This window comes from Sphaeramia orbicularis, chromosome 15 (assembly GCF_902148855.1).
Source record: "Sphaeramia orbicularis chromosome 15, fSphaOr1.1, whole genome shotgun sequence".
Lineage (NCBI taxonomy): Eukaryota > Metazoa > Chordata > Actinopteri > Kurtiformes > Apogonidae > Sphaeramia > Sphaeramia orbicularis.
The window spans coordinates 49,370,549-49,389,276 of record NC_043971.1 but is presented as its reverse complement, the minus strand read 5'-3'; the positions used below and the strand labels follow the sequence as shown (position 1 = coordinate 49,389,276).

General features: G+C 37.9%; 1 protein-coding gene across 3 annotated transcripts in view; it reads left to right on the top strand.

Annotated features, from left to right (window-relative positions):
* Positions 1 to 18,728, top strand: part of srfb (serum response factor b) — a 52,222-nt gene that overhangs the window by 20,419 nt on the left and 13,075 nt on the right. For all 3 annotated transcript variants that reach the window (XM_030155809.1, XM_030155810.1, XM_030155811.1), the window contains exon 3: positions 13,905 to 14,145. In XM_030155809.1, the coding sequence (XP_030011669.1) occupies positions 13,905 to 14,145 (241 nt within the window). The remainder of the gene's footprint in view (positions 1 to 13,904; positions 14,146 to 18,728) is intronic.

The following is an 18,728-nucleotide window of genomic DNA, read 5'->3' as shown; positions in this document are numbered from 1 at the left end:
GTGAATTAAAACAACTCAAAATTAATAATCGTTTTTTCTCGATTACATAATTTTTGTAATCGTTGCGTGTAATAATCAAAATCGTAATTGAATTTCGATTAATTGCACAGCCCTAGTTCATACTCTACAAACCTCAACCATTTTGACTTTAATTCAGATTGACTCTGTTTAGACCTAGGGATGTAATGATATGAAAATTTCATATCACGGTTATTGTGACCAAAATTATCACGGTTATCCTTATTATCGCAGTATTGTTTAAATTGTGCTCAAAATGTTCAAAAAGTACTTATACACACACTGAAATAATTGAAACTGAAATTGTATTTTGAAAAAAAAGAAAGCACAAAAAAAACATAAAATAATTGGCACAATGTACCCTCTGTTGGCAAAAACATTCAAATATTAACCCTTTGTGGTCTGAGCCTATTTTGTCCGTTTTTCAGTACTTTTGATTTTGCCTTTATATACTATATAAACAAATGTTTCCTATACCCATGTTTGGTATCTTTTTTTTTTCAGCACAACTTCATCTATCGCATCTGCCTGTTATTTTTTCACTTTAACCTACTATAAAAAACATAAAAGGCCAAAAAACACAAAAAATATAAAATCCAATTTGAAAAATGTATATAATTTCATAACACAAAGATGCTTAACGAACCTTTTCAGAGACTTTAAAAGTGAATATTGGTTCCAAATATTAGGTATATAAAATTTAAATTGTAATAAATTAAAACTATACTCAAATATTTGACATAAAAGCATAGCTTTACGTAGGGTTTTTCCCCTAAAAGTGCTGTAATCAAACACGGTTATCATGATAATTAGAATTAGAAAACGGTAATACTAACCGTCTGCAATTGTACCGCAGTTTACCGTTATACTGGTAATCGCTACATCCCTATTTAGACCTTAATGTGTTCTGAGGGAAAACGGGAATGTGTCCTAATTTTCTCATCAGAAACATAAGACATTAAATGGTTTAGAAGCTGGAGACAGAAAATAGTAGCTTTTTTTGTAGTTATAGAGGTTGAACACATTAGTCCCTTTGGTCCATGGTCCATCTGAGCTAAACTGTCCCATATTTATATAAATGTGTTCCAAACACAAGTGTGTAATGTTGGTTTGTCCATTCAATCCCAAATGTGCTGATGAGTTTCTTTCTTCTGGTAGATGTCAGTGTCAGTCCTTCCATAAACATGAACATAAATCTGTGTTGTTTTGAATCTAGAATGCTGGTTCCTCCTCTATCTCCTCCTAAATTCTAAACTGATGTGGTTTCCTGGTGTGGCCACACACATACACACACGTTTGGGTTCAACTCTTCTTCTCTTGTTCTAACATCCATCCACATCTGTTTGTTTTGGTCATGTGACTCTAGTTGGACTCAAAGGTCTTTCCATTACAGTTTTGGGTCATATACCAATTTAACTACAAACAAATACCTCCAACAACAACAACTATTCAGAGAAAAACTAGAGTTTGGGTCAAATTGTCGTTTTTCCATTAAACAAATTTATAAAGTTATGTTTACAAATAGTCAATGAGGCTCAATGGAAAAGAGACTAATGTAGAACTGGGAAAGAAGAGAATGTGCAGAACTAACTGACAACTAAAGTTACAATAAGATCAAAGATGTAACAATAAAAAACAAGATTTAAAAAAAAAAAAAAAAAACACACACTAGATGACAACAGTCTAAATATAAAAGTATAGATGTAAACCAGTCCAGTTCTGTCTCTAATCTCTAATCTGTCCGGTCAGTCTGACGAATTTAGACCAACTGAACATGGAGCTAACGTCCAACTGGGGGTTGGGCCTGGACTCATGTGTGGACTAAGGGTCCGTGTGAAACACAACAGTGGAACCTTTGTTTAATAGCAGAGACATGAAGGAAACCAAGGTTCGATTCAAGAAGACTGAAATGGAATCATTAATAATGAATGCATGAATTATGTAGTCTGTAAACATGCAGAGGACGTTTCATGGACAGTTGAAGGACGTTATGTAGGGTCTTCAACACTTCATCCGCTGTAGCTCGGTCCTCCTCGGTGTCCGATCGGGGTCCAGAGAGTCTCAGATTATTTATGTCCTCATTATTATTATTAGCCGTGTCTACACTACAGATGTTTTTATGCTTTTTAGGTTATTTTAGGGAGGCCGCCGCAAATCCCACAACCCACGGACGCATGGAGGATCCAGCTGAGCGTTGAATTCTCAGTATCATAGCCTGGTCTGGGTTTCCCCTCCTCCTCCTTCTCCTCTTCCTCCTCCTCCTCTTCCTCCTCCTCCTCTTCCTCTTTCTCCTTCTCCTCTTCCTCCTCCTTACTCCATCCTTTGCTTCTCTTTCTTTCATGACCACAGTGCAGTTTATTTATCGCTACACTCATTAGCACAGATCACATTTCCTTTGCTGTTGTGATGTCGGAAGTGATGCTGAACAGAAAACAGTCCCACTACTGGTTGGCGTGTTAGTTTGGACATAATTCTGTGAATGTTGTTGGTGTTGGGGGGTGGTGGTGTTGGTGTCGGTGGGGTCCTTGACATCTAAATGCAGTAAAAACCATAGATGTGTAGAATCCTGGTGCTTTGGTTGAACGGTGTCGAAGTCGTTCTCTGAGATCTGGACTCTTATCACAGAGCATGAAGTCTGGGTTAGAGGGGGAGAAAAATAACGTTATGTCACCCCCCCCTCACATGCTGAAACCCCCTAACCCCCCCCTCCCTCCACTCACTCCTATTTTACAGCAAGCAACTGGACGGGTCAGCCGCCATTGGCTGCACCTCCTCCTCTTGGGCTGCCTTGCCTTTTTTAGCCGTCCCAAATGGAGAAGCAAATTCCATGTTGCTGGCAGAGTGACAGGCCTGAGATGGGAGCCAGCAAATGGGAGATTAGGGGGGGTGGGGGTGAGTGGGGGGGGTGGCGGGGGGGGGGCAGGACCAGCCACCAGTAAAAGTGCACAATGGACCCTCCAACCAGCACCACCCTAACCCACCAGTTGTCACCTTCAATTTGGAATGATTAATCCCCTGTGAATAGAGAATCATCTGTGTCCTTCTGGTTAATTAGCCTCTGGTTTGGGTCGCTTCGTATATGATGTATGTGAACACACACACACACACACACACACACACACAGCTTTTACTCTTTGACCATATATAGAACGTACTAAATGTTGGAAAGCAGCGCAATTGGGGGAAGAAAAAAAAAAGAGCAGACAGCTTCTTGTTTTGCCGCCTTTGTGCTTTGACAAATGGGTCTCACCTCGTCCTCACACTCGTTTCCTCTGGTCTGTGTAAATAAGACGAACCCGTCGACTGTGGGGCTGTGGTTTTATTAGGGTTCTGTCAGACTACACATGATAAAACAGTGGATTCATTTGGTGGAGCCTCATTAGACTGAGGGGTGATTCCGTTTACTTATGTTTGTTCGACTGTCCGTCCGTCTGTGAGGTTTTAGTCATTCATTTATGTGTGGAATTTAAATATCATGACTGTTTTTCTGTGGAACCACTGTGTATCGGCTCAGTATCTGTGATAGTGGGTTTTATCAGACCTTTTATTTTGGCTGAAAACTAAATAATTGAATTAATTGAAAAAAACATTATGCCTCTTTGAAACTAGGGCTGTGTATCGGCAAGAATCTGGCGATACGATCCAAATCACAATACTGGGATCACAATATGATATATCACAATATGTCATGATGCTGTCAAAAAGGCCATTCTTTTGTTTTTGGGGGGTTTTTTATGATTATTTCCTGAGAGAAATGAATGACACCAGAAATCTGCACAAATACTAAACACATTTTTATTTGACCACAACAGGATCTAATGTTACATCACAAAATGTTCCTGTGTTCAAACTGAAATTCTGTTTTACAGACATTACAGTTTAAGATCCTGTTCAAATGTTCATATTCTATTTGTTCAGAACTAGCATCAGAAAATTATTTTAGTTCAATCCCAACAAAGGAACAAACATTACTGAATAAAAGAGTGTTAAATAATAATAAGGTATAAACAAAAAAACAGAAATGAAGCTCCACAGTATCTGCATTTGAATAAACTAGTGGCATTGTACCCGTGGTGCCATTGTATGATAGCGCCCTCCCGTGCTGCAACATCGGGACACGCGTCAGACATGCGTCGGACAAAGACGCGCCAGACACAGAACGTCCATTATAGTAGGTTACCTAAAAATATCAATACAGTATTTTTTAATATCAATAAAGTATTGTGAAACGAAATATTGTGATATATTGCAGAAACGATATTTTCTTACACCCCTGTTTGAAACTAATTTTCACGTAATGGAAACAAAGTGAGCAAATAAATCAGACCAAAATAAAAAAAAATTCTAAGCAGCTGAACTGATCTGGAAATATTTAACAGTACTTTTTTCAGCTGTGTTTTTTTTTCACACTTACTGCTTCCAGTTTTGAAATTATTAATATTAGTGATTGGCTCTTGTTGGCATCAGTTTTTCTCCCAAACATCCTGTTGTGGTTTAGTCATTGATTAATCTGTTATTACTGTTCAAATGTCAGTATCGTCCTCACCATCAGTAAATAACATTCACAGATATTATCTGTTTTATTCAGGATTGTTTAGTAGAATTTAGTGGTTCTGTGTGTCTTCATATACAGTTTGAACACATGAAAGATTGAAGTCATGTTGAGTTAGAATAAAGCTGCTACAGATTTGGTTAAAGCATTAGTAATAACACTCTTCCTAATCGTCGTAATGGATAAAGTTATTCATTCTCATCAGCTACACTTTACTTGTAACTTCTAGTATTGTTAGTTTATCGATGGGAATGTAATGGTTAACAATACACGTTTTTTCAGTAGTTAATTATGTTTATGTTTATGTTTACGCATTTGGCAGACGCTTTTTTCCAAATCGACTTACAGGGGAAAACCAATTAAATCACTCAATCAATCAAATTTTATTTATATAGTGCCAGATCACAAAAAAAGTTATCTCTTGACATTTTATATATAGAGTTGGTCAAAACCAGACTCTAAGTCAATTTACAGAAACCTAACAGAATCCTCCATAAAAAATCTTAAAAATCCACGTTGACATTAACTGCTGTCTAAATCTTTTGCCTGCTAGCTTACTACTGATGAGCTAACAGCTAAAACTTTGTCCAATTTTTATTTCCTGCTAATAAAAATGCTAACTTTACTTTGTACTAAAAATGCTTTAAATCCGTACTTGAGTAAAACTGAACATCATGTTGACAAAAAAAGTGTCCAACTTGTTTGCTGTTAGCTTATATGTTAGCTCACTGTTAGTAATGTTAGCTTGCTGTTAGTAATGTTAGCTTATTGGTAGTAATGTTAGCTTGCTGTTAGTAATGTTAGCTTGCTGTTAGTAATGTTAGCTTACTGGTAGTAAAGTTAGCTTGCTGGTAGTAAGCTATTGGCTAATATTACTCAATTATTTAAATTCATGATTTAATTACCATTCTGTTGGATTTTGACTTAATTGTCACTGTGGACGTGCTGACATCAGTTACTGTGAAGATGTTTTTCCTGTCATTTGATGACTTTCTACTGGTATGCTAACAGCTAACACTTCTGGATTCAGGTTTTGTTTTCTCCTAATCAGATCATTGTGTAATATTAGCCACTAGATTTACTTCCAGTTGTTCAATAAAGCTTCCTGTTAGCAGTTGAGTAAAAACTGAACATCATGTTGGTTTAAAAGGTGTCCAACTCTGAACTCTTACAGTAGTGACTGTGGTAGTAATGTTAACCTACAGGTATAAAGCTAAGGGCTAACATTACACAGAAGTTAACAGAACGTTGGACTGTAATAGAAGGGTGGTGTCTGCCCTTAGTTTACTACTAGTAGTCAAAGATGACCTGATATCTGTACTCGAGTAAAAGTTTAACCGAATGTTAGCTAAAACCTGACACACTCTTGTAACTGTGTAAATATTTGCCCGTTAGCTTACAGTCAGATAACGGCTACTAGGCCTGTAGTAAGCTAACTGCTAGCAAAAGCTAATCAGTAGTTAAGTAAAAATTTGACAGTTACTGAAAAGTATCCGACTGTTGACATTCACTTCACTTATTGTGCTACTTAGTATTTTTACTGTCAGCTGTTCGCTCATCAGTAGTAAATTAACGACTCACAGGTTTGTTTTAAGCTAACGGCTAATGGAAAGTGTTGAAAAGAAGACAGGAAGGGAACTTAAAGCTACATGACAAACCAAGGAGATGTGTTTGTATTTGAGTCAGTTTTTATTTTAGGTTTTTGTGTATTTTCAGTCATTTCTGTCTAACGATTAACACTCAGTGTCTGTGACTTGAACACAGCTTTTGGACACTTATACATGTATATTTATTTTAAGGATCATATTGGGAATATAATGTCTAGTCCAGGGCTGTCAAGCTCATGTTTGATAGGCTGGTTTTGGAGCCTTTGTTGGGCCGGTTTTGGACCCTCTGACGGGTTTTGGACCCTTTGACGGGCTGGTTTTGGACCCTCTGACGGGCCGGTTTTGGACCCTTTGACAGGCTGGTTTTGGCCCCTGGGCCACATATTTGACACCTGAGGTCTGGTACATATTGTACAAATAACGGTTTTTCTTCCTTTTCTTTACCTGAATGGAGTAACTGGACCATGCAGTTTCCCCTCAGATTTCTAAAGTGTTCTGCTTCTGACTTGCACCCTCTTCTATGTACAAACACACTTTCACTATTGATGCATCTTCATATTTTCTCTGATCTTTGTCTCAGTGTCCAACAGCCACCAGGTGTCCATATGTTGGACCTATATATAGTTCTCTGTGTGTGTATGTGTGTGTGTGTGAGGGGGGGTCACTTTGTGCCCTCATGTCCACAGTGATCTGATGCATGTGTTAGTCTGAGCAGCAGGACATGGACAGGACTGTAGAGGAAGTGACATTGAACGCACCATGTGGATGTTTGTGTCACTGGTGCTCTGATGGAATGCATGACAGCACGGCCGCCTATGTTTACTATGCACTGCCTCCACTCCCAACCAAAAGCCAGCGTCTGTTTATAGAACGGCCACTTGAACTGCAGACGCACGGAGATGGACACACAAAGCAGTGGGTCAGTGAACGCCTCGTATGTAGGTCAGAGATAGTAGCATTTGAACCAGTGTCGGTCCCAGAAGAAGCAGTCAGCTCAGAGTCGGAGCAGATCCTCCCATTTCACTTCAAACTCTGCACTTTGACATGGATCATTTTAGTCCTAATGTTGGTCCTTTGGTTTAAATATTAGTGTATGTTGATGCTAATACCTGTGTACTTTTAATTAAAGAACTGAACTGGAACATAAATTCACCTCTGATATCTAGGTCATTCATGGTCAAACTTCCTTATTCTACTATTACTTGATTAAATCCACATTCTGTTCATACTAATGGTTTACAGCATGTCATCAGTGCTCATTCAACAGGTCATTTTAAGTACATTTTGGGAAGAAGTAAATATAATTTACTCATTTATGTTCATGTTTAATGTTGTACATTTACATGAAAAGGCTCAAATATTGTGTGAGAATAAAGAGGTTAATTTACACAACAAATATAACTGTACACTAAAAACCTGGGTTCACATTCACAAACATTTATTATATGTGTTGTTTTGTTCAGTTTTTGTCCAGTTTAGTTAAAGATTGTAATTTATTTTGGAGGCTTTGGTGTTCATTTGTTGCCCTGTTTTGTTTAATTCCTCATCGATTTTATGTTTAATATTGTAAAGTTTGTTGTTTTGTCTTATTATTTTTATTTCTCATTGTGGGAGAAGAAAAGTTGGAAAAGAGCTTCAGTTTCACCTTTTAGGTTATATAGATGATTTATCTAGAGATGGTTTCTAGATGGTTTATATATAGATGGTTTTTATATATAGATGGTTTCTATAGATGGCTTTATGTATAGATGGGTTATTGATGGTTTTATATATAGATGTTTTATATATAGATGGTTTATAGATGGTTTATATATAGATGGCTTACAGATGTTTTATATATATATATAGATGGTTTCTATAGATGGCTTTATGTATAGATGGGTTATTGATGGTTTTATATATAGATGTTGTATATATAGATGGTGTATATATGGTTTTATATATAGATGGTTTATAGATGGTTGTATATATAGATGGTTCCTATAGATGGCTTTATATATAGATGGCTTATTGATTGTTTTATATATAGATGTTTTATAGATGGTTTATATATAGATGGCTTATAGATGGTTTTTTATATAGAGGGTTTATTGATGGTTTTATATATAGATGTTTTATATATAGATATTTATAGATGTTTTTATATATAGATGTTTATAGATGGTGTTATATATAGATGTTTTATATATAGATGGTTTTTAGATGGTTTTATATATAGATGTTTTATATAGAGATGGTTTATTGATGGTTTTATATATAGATGTTTTATATATAGATATTTATAGATGTTTTTATATATAGATGTTTATAGATGGTTTTATATATAGATGTTTTATATATAGATGGTTTTTAGATGGTTTTATATATAGATGTTTTATATAGAGATGGGTTATTGATGGTTTTATATATAGATGTTTTATATAGAGATGGTTTATAGATGGTTTTATATTCTGTTATTGAATCTTTGAGTTGTTCTTCAATCTGTTTCTGTCCAGGGTTAGGGTTAGTTAGAGTTAGGGTTAGAGTTAGCCTAACTCTAACCCTCAGGGTGGATGTGTGTCTTTGACTGAGTATCTCGTATTTTATGGATGTTTTATTTGACGTCAGTCTGAGCGTTGGGGTTAGTTAGCCAAGCCCTAATTCTAACTCTAACCCTAACTAACTCTAATTCTAACTCTAACCCTTGTTCTAACTAGGGGTGTGTATTGGCATGAATGTGGCGATACGTTACAAATCACAATACTAGGATCACAATACGATATATCACAATATATCATAATACTGTTAAAAACGCATTTTTTAGTTAGTTTCTTTTTATTATTATTATTATTATTTCCTTGAAGAATTGAATTACAGCAGAAATCTGCACAAATACTAAACACATTTTATTTGATCACAACAGGATCTAATGCTATATCACAAAATGTTCCTGTGTTCAAACTGAAATTCTGTTTTACAGACATTACAGTTTAAAATTATGTTCAAATGTTCATATTCTGTTAGTTCAGAACTAACATCAGAACATTATTTGAGTTCAATCCCAACAAAGGAACTATCATTATTTAATAAGAGTGTTAAATAATAATGATAAATAAAATATAAACAAAAAAGAAAAACTAAAATGAACCTCCACAATATCTGCATTTGAATAAATACCTAAAAATATCGGTACAGTACTTTTTAATATCGATACAGTATTATGAAATGAAATATCACGATATATTGCGGAACTGATATTTTCTAACAGCCCTAGTTCTAACCTTGTGTGTTTTATTTGACGTAGTGTTAGGGTTAGAGTTAGCCTAACTCTAACTCTGTGTGTTTTATTTGACGTCAGTGTTGGTTGACTCATTTGTGGTCAGATGGTGTGGTGTCTCCACGTGGCCTCCTGCTGCCTCCTCAGCTGGTGTTGAAGGAGTTAACTCCCCCTCTGAGGGCCTCAGGTTTCCATCCAGCTGTCTGGACCCTCAGCTGTCCCCCCCCCCAGGTGTCAGTCTACTGCTACTGACGATCACAGTCATAAAATTGACCAGAATGAAGAACAAATGGAGGATTGATGATATAAGACCAGACTGTTGGAAATGAAATAATTGTAATGTTTGAACTGATCCATAACAATAAATAAATGTCTGAACCTCAGATTCAGTCAGTAATCACTAAATGGAACTGGAAGGTGAGTCCACCTCAGACTGATACTGATACTATCAGTTTATAACAGCATGTTGGAGCTTCAGTACATTTAGGGAATATTACTTTGAGGGGAAATGTCCAATTTACTCAAATATTTTCAAGATTAATGTTAATTTATGTTTTTTTTAAAAAAGAGTCAAATGTTGTCTGAGAATATAAAATTAAATTTATAAGACAAAAAATAAGGCTAAAGTAAAAAACTGGAGTCAAGTTCCCACTTCACAGATATTATATAAATAGTTTGGTTCATTTTTTGTCCTTATGTTTAGTTAACCTTCTGTTGAGTTTAATTCTTTTTCTGTTTTAATTCTGTAAACTTTAGTCTTTTATTGTTTGTTTCAGTTTGTTCTTCTTCTCCTTCTGAATGATGACACACATTTTGACTGTTCAGTGGATGTTTTATCAATGCTTTTGTGGATTCATTTGTTTTCATCACCTGAAACATTAGCGAACAAATCTGAAGAATGTTCACATTTAAAACCAGAATTAGACAAAGTCACACCTATGACAGCTGTCAATCACATATGTAACCCTTAACTGTCTTCTCTGTCCCAGGAGAGTCAGCGTCATTCTTCAAATTCTTCTCCTTTCATCCATCTCCATGTTTTTAAACCTTCTGCTACAGATCCAGGTTCTGTGTCTGACTTTGTCTCTGTCACTTATTTGGAATAATCAAAGTCCTTTTAGGTTTAGTAATGTCACACACTTATGATCAGAAATGTTCAGATGCAGCTCAGTTGAACTGCCAACTTGGATGAACAAACACTACTGACTCTGTGATTGGCTGATAGGTGATGGGCGGGGCATCAGACCAAAACACACAATGACATCATAAACATTAGTGTGGGCTGACACTGAGCTGGAAATGAGAATATAGTGGACGACTACTGTGAGTGAGAGCAGGGTTAGAAAGGAACAGGATTCATTCATGTGGGGAACATTTAGGGACAGTCAGGGATATTTAGGGACGTTTAAGGGTTAATGGGACATCAGTCTTACATTCAGCTCCTTTAAATATCTGAATAATGTTTCTGATATCTGAACAGTACATGGACGTTTGGACAAAGGTTATTATCATTAACGAAATAACAAAACTAGAATTGTAAAAACATTTTCGCTAACTGAAATAAAAAAAAAACTACGACAGAAAAAAACGATAACTAACTGAAACTGTATTGTGTGTTTACAAAACTATCAAAAACGGATAAAAATTATCGATAAAATTCCCTTCATTTTTGTCTTTGTCAATGTCGGATTGATAAGAAATCGATTTATTTTGCTCTAGCAATTTTATCTAGCAGCACCATACGACACTTGACGGTCCGTCACTTGTGGTTTCCAGTCGTCTTCTGGTCCCCACTCTACCTGGAAACATAGACTAAAGTTGGGCGAAAGCAGCAGAGTCCTGTCTGGGATTTATTTGAATATGACGGAGAAGAAGAGAAAAGATATTTAAAAAAAATAATAAAATTAAACTAAAACTAAGCATTTAGAAAAAAATGAAAACTAATAAAAACTATCAAACCTGCTCTAAAAACTAATTAAAACTAACTGAATTAGAGGGGAGAAAAAAAATCAAAACTAAATAAAAGTAAACTAGAATGAAAAATCCAAAACTATTAGAACCTTGGTCTGGACTGAATTCTTGGTTTCCCTTCTTGGTGAACGGCCTCACCCTGTGGTTCGTCCTGAGGCCCCTCCCCCTTGGCCTTTTCCAGCTGCTGTTTAACTAAAGGGGTAAAGGACCTTGGACTGTCAGTGTCAGCAGGACTGGGTGTGCGCCCAGGACTGGGTCTACACCCAGGACCGGTCCAGGCTCAGTCTCTGGACCTGTTCTGGTTTTTGTCGTGTTGTTGACTGTTGCATAATCCAGCACCTGCTTCTCCATCTGCATGAACCACCACCTGCAGACGGAGGAGCGGAGGACGCCTTCATGTGTTCGTCCTCCAGTCACGTCTCCTCAGTTTCAGACACTGAATGTCTCTGTGTTTGTCCCATGAGGTCTTATCAGTGGAGTTCAGACTGGATCCTCCACCTCTCACCCATGTAATCAGTCACATATAAAAACCAACAGAGGTTTGTCCACAGCTCCACTGACTCCACCTGTGGGTTAGTGAGGACCACATGTGTCCAACTAACTCCACCTGTGGGTTAGTGAGGACCACATCTGTCCATCTGTTTCAGCCTTATCATCTTCACCTCCTTTCATCTGGATGTTAACATCGTTCACTAACAGAGACACTAAGACACGGCAGTGTTTTTACAACACATTCAAACACCACAGACTACATTACCCAGAATTCAAATTTTCATGTCTTTAGGTCTGTGCAAAAAACAAACATGATGAAGCCCAATACAGGTCTGAAGGAATGAATGAATGAGTGAACGTATGAGTGAAGGAATGAATGAATGAACAAACAAACAAATGAATGTATAAATGACTGAATGAATGAACAAAGAGTGAATAAATGACTGAATCAATGAATGAACGAACAAATGAATGAATAAATGACTGAATGAATGAACAAATGAGTGAATAAATAAATGAATACATGAGTGAATGAATGCATGAGTGAATGAATGAATGAACGAACAAAGGAATGAATAAATTACTGAATAAAGGAATGAATGAATGAATTAATAAATGAGTGCATGTGTGAGTGAACAGTGGATGAGTGAGTGAGTGAATGAATGAATAGATGAGTAGATGAGTGACTGAATGAACAAATGAATTAATGAGTGAATGAACACATGAATGAATGAGTAAACAAATGAATGAATGAATGTTTTATTGTGATTTGTAAATTAATCATTTCACTCAGTCCAATAATTCTAATAAACATATAAACCAATACATAAATATTGTAGAAGCCAAAGTTTATTTAGTGCCTCTGCTTTTCCCATGATCCTCTGCTTCCATTAAACCAAATGTGTTGAACATTGAACATTCACATTAGAACTAAAGAATCAACACCAGCACAAACAGATCTACCATCTGAACTAAATATTACTGAAGGATTTACACTGAAGGCATTTGAACCCTAATCCAAAGAACTGAAATCCATCAGGTCCATCCCATAATTACCACACACACACACACACACACACACACACACACAGAGCCCACATCCATGTAGACGTCCCATGTGTCCTCCTTTAGTCCATTCACTAGTACACAGACCTGTGACATCAGAAGGACTCTGAGTTTACACACATGGAATGGGATTTGGATCCATATTATTGTTGCTTTATAAATCATCTGTAATATTTGAATATGTTCAATATCCTGCTGTTTGAAGGTTTGAAGTTGAATAAATAAATGATTAGTTGTTTCATAATATATTTGATGTTGATGTTTTATCTGTACAGTGACACTAGAACTAGACTACCGCAAGGTTTTTATCATTAACAAAAACTAACAAAATGACGAAAACTAGAATTGACATTTTTGTGAACTGAAATAAATAAAAACTATAATTAAAAGAAAAAAAACACAACTAACTGAAACTGTATTGTGTGTTAACAAAACTAACTAAAACAGATAAAAATTACGGATAAAATTCCCTTCGTTTTTGTCTTTGTCAATGTCGGATTGATACGAAAGCAATTTATTTCACTCTAGCAATTTTAGCTAGCGCCACCATACGGCACTTGATGGTCCCTCACTTGTGGTCACTTGTGGTTTCCAGTCGTCTTCTGGTCCCCACTCTACCTGGAAACATGGAGACTAAAGTTGGGAGAAAGCAGCAGAGTCCTGTCTGGGATTTATTTGAATACGACAGAGAAGAAGAGAAAAGATAAGACAAAACTAAAATTAATACAAAAACTAAACTAAAACTAAGCATTTAGAAAAAAATGAAAACTAATAAAAACTAGCAAACCTGCTCTGAAAACTAATTAAAATTAACTCAATTAGAGAAAAAAAAGTTAAAACTAAACTAAAATGAAAAATCCAAAACTTTTAGAACCTTGGACCCCCCCCCCAGGTCTGACCCGCCCCCTCCTCTTCATCGTCTCCTTCTCCTCTTCCTCCTCAGGACACGCTGAAGCCAACCTTCACGGTGGCGAACCTGCCGGGCGCCGCCAGCAGCGCCCCGTCCACGGCGCCCACCACGTCCACTACCATGCAGGTGAGCAGCGGGCCGTCCTTCCCCATCACCAACTACCTGGCCCCCACCTCGGCCAACAGCAGCATCAGCGCCAATGGCACCGTCCTGAAGACCGCCGCCGCCTCCACGGGGGTCATGCAGCTGCCGGGGGGCTTCACCTTCATGTCTGGTGGGTATCACACCTTCCTTTTACCTCATTGGTCGATCGGTCACCTTCCATTATGAAGGCATCGTCTTCATTAGTGATTTATTCAAACATCGTCTCTGGCTAAACTACTGATTCTTTTTTTTTTTTAAATTGAAGCGTTAGAGACACAACATTTTCCAGTCACATCAGTTTGCCACATATTCCTCACAGTGTTCACATTCTATTTCGCAGGTGTCAAACATGTGGCCCGGGGGCCAAATCCGGCCCACCAAAGGGTCCAGTCCAGCCCTTGGGATGAATTTGTGAAATGCAAAAATTACACTAAGAAACTAGAAAAGCACTTGGAGCGCGCAGACCTCCGCCAAGGCAGATCACAGCCCCCTCTCCACCCTGATCACCACCAAAATTTAATCATTTGTTCCTTGTGCCTGTATCAATATTTCCTGAAATTTTCATCCAAATCCGTCCATAGCTTTTTGAGTTATCTTGCACACAGACAGACAGGCAGACGAGATAATTAACAATCCTTTCAGTTCAGGTTCCACATTCAGACCAGTACAATCTAAAGTGAATAGGACCAGTCAACTACTATCATAATAACATAGAAATAATGACAACTCCAATTTTTTCTCTTTGTAAATGTTAATATTTTCATGTATTTGCACTAAAACAAATTATAATTTTGCAAAAAAATGTGAATAACCTGAACAAATATGAACAGCCTGAAATATCTTAAGAGTTTGTTTTTTTTTTTTTAATTTTAATAATATTCCACCTGTTTTTAAATGTTTTGTGTGTTTGTAGATCCACTGTGATCTGTAAGTTATAATGTACATGTGTAAATGATAAACTGAGGCATAATATTATTAAAATTACTCTTATTTTTTCAGTTTGTTCATTTTATTCACATCATTTGAAAGGACAGTTTGTAGATGTAAAGCTTTTCATAATGTGAATTTACTTTTTTTGCTCTAAAACATAGAGAAAAGTTTGGAGTTGACATTATTTATATATTATTATGTTATTTTTTGACTGGTTCGGCCCACTGCAGATCAAATTTAGCTGAATGTGGAACTGAACTAAAATGCGTTTGACAGCCCTGTTCTAGAAAAACACTCTCCATCGAAACAAGGCTCAGTGAGGCTAATACATTTCTGATTGTCTCTGTTCTTAGGGATTGGAAAATTTTTTATTTAATTTTTTTCTTTTCTTCAAACATCCAGAGAGAACCGCATGGACATATCTAGCTCCGTATAACATTCAATAGAAAAGAAAGATTACGAGGGATATTTATAAAGACTGAAAATAAAAAAATTTAAAAGTACATATTAAATCGAATAGTCTCCTATTATATCACCATGGTAGCATTTGGCATGTATTGTTTCACATAATTATCCCGTTTTTTCCCAATGTTTGGCTCAGATTAATTTAATATTTTATGTTTTGTTTTTTTGTTTTTTGGGGTTTTTTTTTTTTTTTGTGTGTGTGGGGGGGGACAAAGTTTGGTCACAGTTTTGAGAAATTTAGATTTTTTACTTTTTGCGTAATTTTTTGAAGTATTCTACCTGTTCCTTTCCTTCTACTCGTCCATCTGTTGATGATTTAGAACATGTAAATGGTTCCAGATATCAGTCTAGTTCCTTTTGATCACTGACAGAAGTCAGATATGGACTGTGATTGGATAAAAGCTCTGTTCACAGCAGGTCTGATGCACTATTTGGATTTTTTAGGTGAGATCTGATTTTTTTTGTGTGGTGGTTCATATTATACATTAAATGCAACTTCTATCAGTTTTTAGTCTGAACTGAATGTGACCCTGAAGTGACCCACATGCACTAAAGAGGTCCTGAAGTGACCCACATGTACTGAAGAGGTCCTGATAGAATATGAGACCACGCAGACACACACTGTTTACAGAAGGAAATATGGAGGACGAAGAACTGGGACGTTTGTCGCATTTCAGTGACGTAAAGGTTGGATAAATGCGACACGGACTTTAAGACTGAAGTCACACTGTCAAATATCAGATACAGATCAGATTTAGGACCACATATGACAGTGGTCCGGGTCAGATTTAGGACCGCATATGAAAGTGGTCTGGGTCAGATTTAGGACCGCATATGAAAGTGGTCCGGATCAGATTTATGACTGCATATGAAAGTGGTCTGGGTGTCAGATTTAGGACCATATATGACAGTGGTCCAGGTCAGATATAGGACCACATATGACAGTGGTCCGGGTCAGATTTAGGATCGCATATGACTGTGGTCTGGGTCAGATTTTGGACCGTATATGTAAGTGGTCCGGGTCAGATTTAGGACCGCATATGAAAGTGGTCCAGGTCAGATTTAGGACCGCATAGTAAAGTGTTCTGGATCAGATTTAGGACTGCGTATGAAAGTGGTCTGGGTGTCGGATTTAGGACCATATATGACAGTGGTCCGGGTCAGATATAGGACCACATATGACAGTGGTCCAGGTCAGATTTAGGACCGCATATGACTGTGGTCCAGGTCAGATTTAGGACCGCATATGAAAGTGGTCCGGGTCAGATTTAGGGCCACATATGAAAGTGGTCTGGATCAGGTTTAGGACCGCATATGACAGTGGTCTGGATCAGATTTAGGACCACATATGACAGTGGTCTGGATCAGATTAGTGCTGTTCAGACTGTCTGGAACAGATCAGATCCAGGTCACATGTGGACACATTAACGTTACAAATAGAACCTTCAAACCTCACACATTCAACTGAGGCTTCATTCACAGGTGGAACATACAGAGACACTGGAACTAGTCGAATCCTCTGAATCAAAGCAACGCCTTCACCATGTTGTCCAGTTAATTATTATCTAATTAGAATCTGAATGAAGCTGTGACCCCCGCCATCATTGGGGGGGGGGGGGGGGGGGGTTGTGCCTCTCTCAGCTGTTTACATCAGACAACAACCCTTCACACTCTGTCGACAACACTCATCCTCATTCAGCCACGTCAACAGCAACTGGCTTTGATTGGGGTAGTGTGGGGGGGTGGGAAGGGGAAGGTGGTGGTGGGGGCTGGAATAATTAGAGGAGGGGACTCAATGGACTCGGTGATGATGGCTGACGAACACCGCCTTTAATTAGTCATGAATATTCAACAAGGAGTCAGCGCAGAAATGATAATTGAGGTGTTGGGGGGTCAGGGGGGTCTCAGTGGTTGGTCTCAGTAGTTGGGAGGATCTGGGTGGTCAAGGGGGATCTCGGTGGTTGGTCTTGGTGGCCGGGGGGGCCTTGGTGGTTGAGGGGGGGTCTCAGTGATTGGTCTTGGTGGCCGGGGGGAGGTCTTGGTGGTTGGTCTTGGTGACCGGGGGGGTCTCGGTGGTCAAGGGGAGTCTTGGTGGTTGGTCTTGGTGGTTGGGAGGGTCTCGGTGGTTGGTCTCTTTGGTTTGGGGGGGATGTGTCTCAGTGGTTGGTCTGAGTGGTCAAGGGGAGTCTTGGTGGTTGGTCTTGGTGGCTGGGGGGGCCTTGGTGGTTGAGGGGGGGTCTCATTGGTTGGTCTTGGTGGTCAAGGGGAGTCTTGGTGGTTGGTCTTGGTGGTTAGGGGTGTCTTGGTGTTTGGTCTTGGTGGTCGGGGGGAGTCTCGGTGGTCCTGAACCAGACATAAACCTTCATTCGGGGGACACGGGCATTGATCCTGACCCCTGAGGTGGTCCTGAAATGATCCTGAGGTTGTCCTAAAGGGGCTTTGTGGGTAATTACTGCTTAGATTTCCTGTGCTGTGGGTCAAGAGGTCACCATCAGAAAAACACTGTCGAATCAACACCATTGTTCAATTATTGGATGTGATACGATGTGAGGAGGAGGTGTTGTTGAACCAGTTCAGCCTCGAAAAAGAACCTCAAAGGTTAAACAAATGTAGTAAATGTGGTTCAGTCTGTTGAACATGTGATTAAAGTATGAATATTACCGTTAAAAGCCTTAAACGTTTATGATCCTGGTTCCAGATTTAATGACCTTCTAAACTGATCCAGGATCAGGTGAGTATGTTCTACACAAACAGATGATCCTGGGGAAGAATGGCATGTACAGATTAAAGAGAATTCAGAACTACTACTACTACTACTACTACTACTACAGTTACTACTAATAATAATTCATCAACCGTCTTAAAATAAGGTGAAGAGTTTATGAAGAAAGTGGAAGAAATGAAACTAAAACCAGCAGCGAAAACATAAAATTTATTCAACTGTTAAAAGAACAAACAAACAAACCTCAGATGAAATAAGAATAAAATGTCTTTGGACATTAGAGCTGGTTTTATATCAAACATTTTAAATCAAAGGTTTAACTTATAAAACTCAAAAAGTAAAAAGTCACTTCATCCAAATTGAATCAAACTAAACCCTTTGAAAGCCCATCCTCAGATCATTCAATCTGAAATGGACTCAGTCTTCATTGAATCCACTTCCGGTTTGTCTGTATTTTCTTGAATCCACTTCCTGTTTGTAGTTTCTTGAACCTACCTCCTGTTGGTGTATCTGTAATTTCTTCTTCGTCTTGTTTTTCTGTCCTAAACATCTCCTCATCTCTCTCTGACTTTAAAGCTCCTGAACAGACTTTCTAT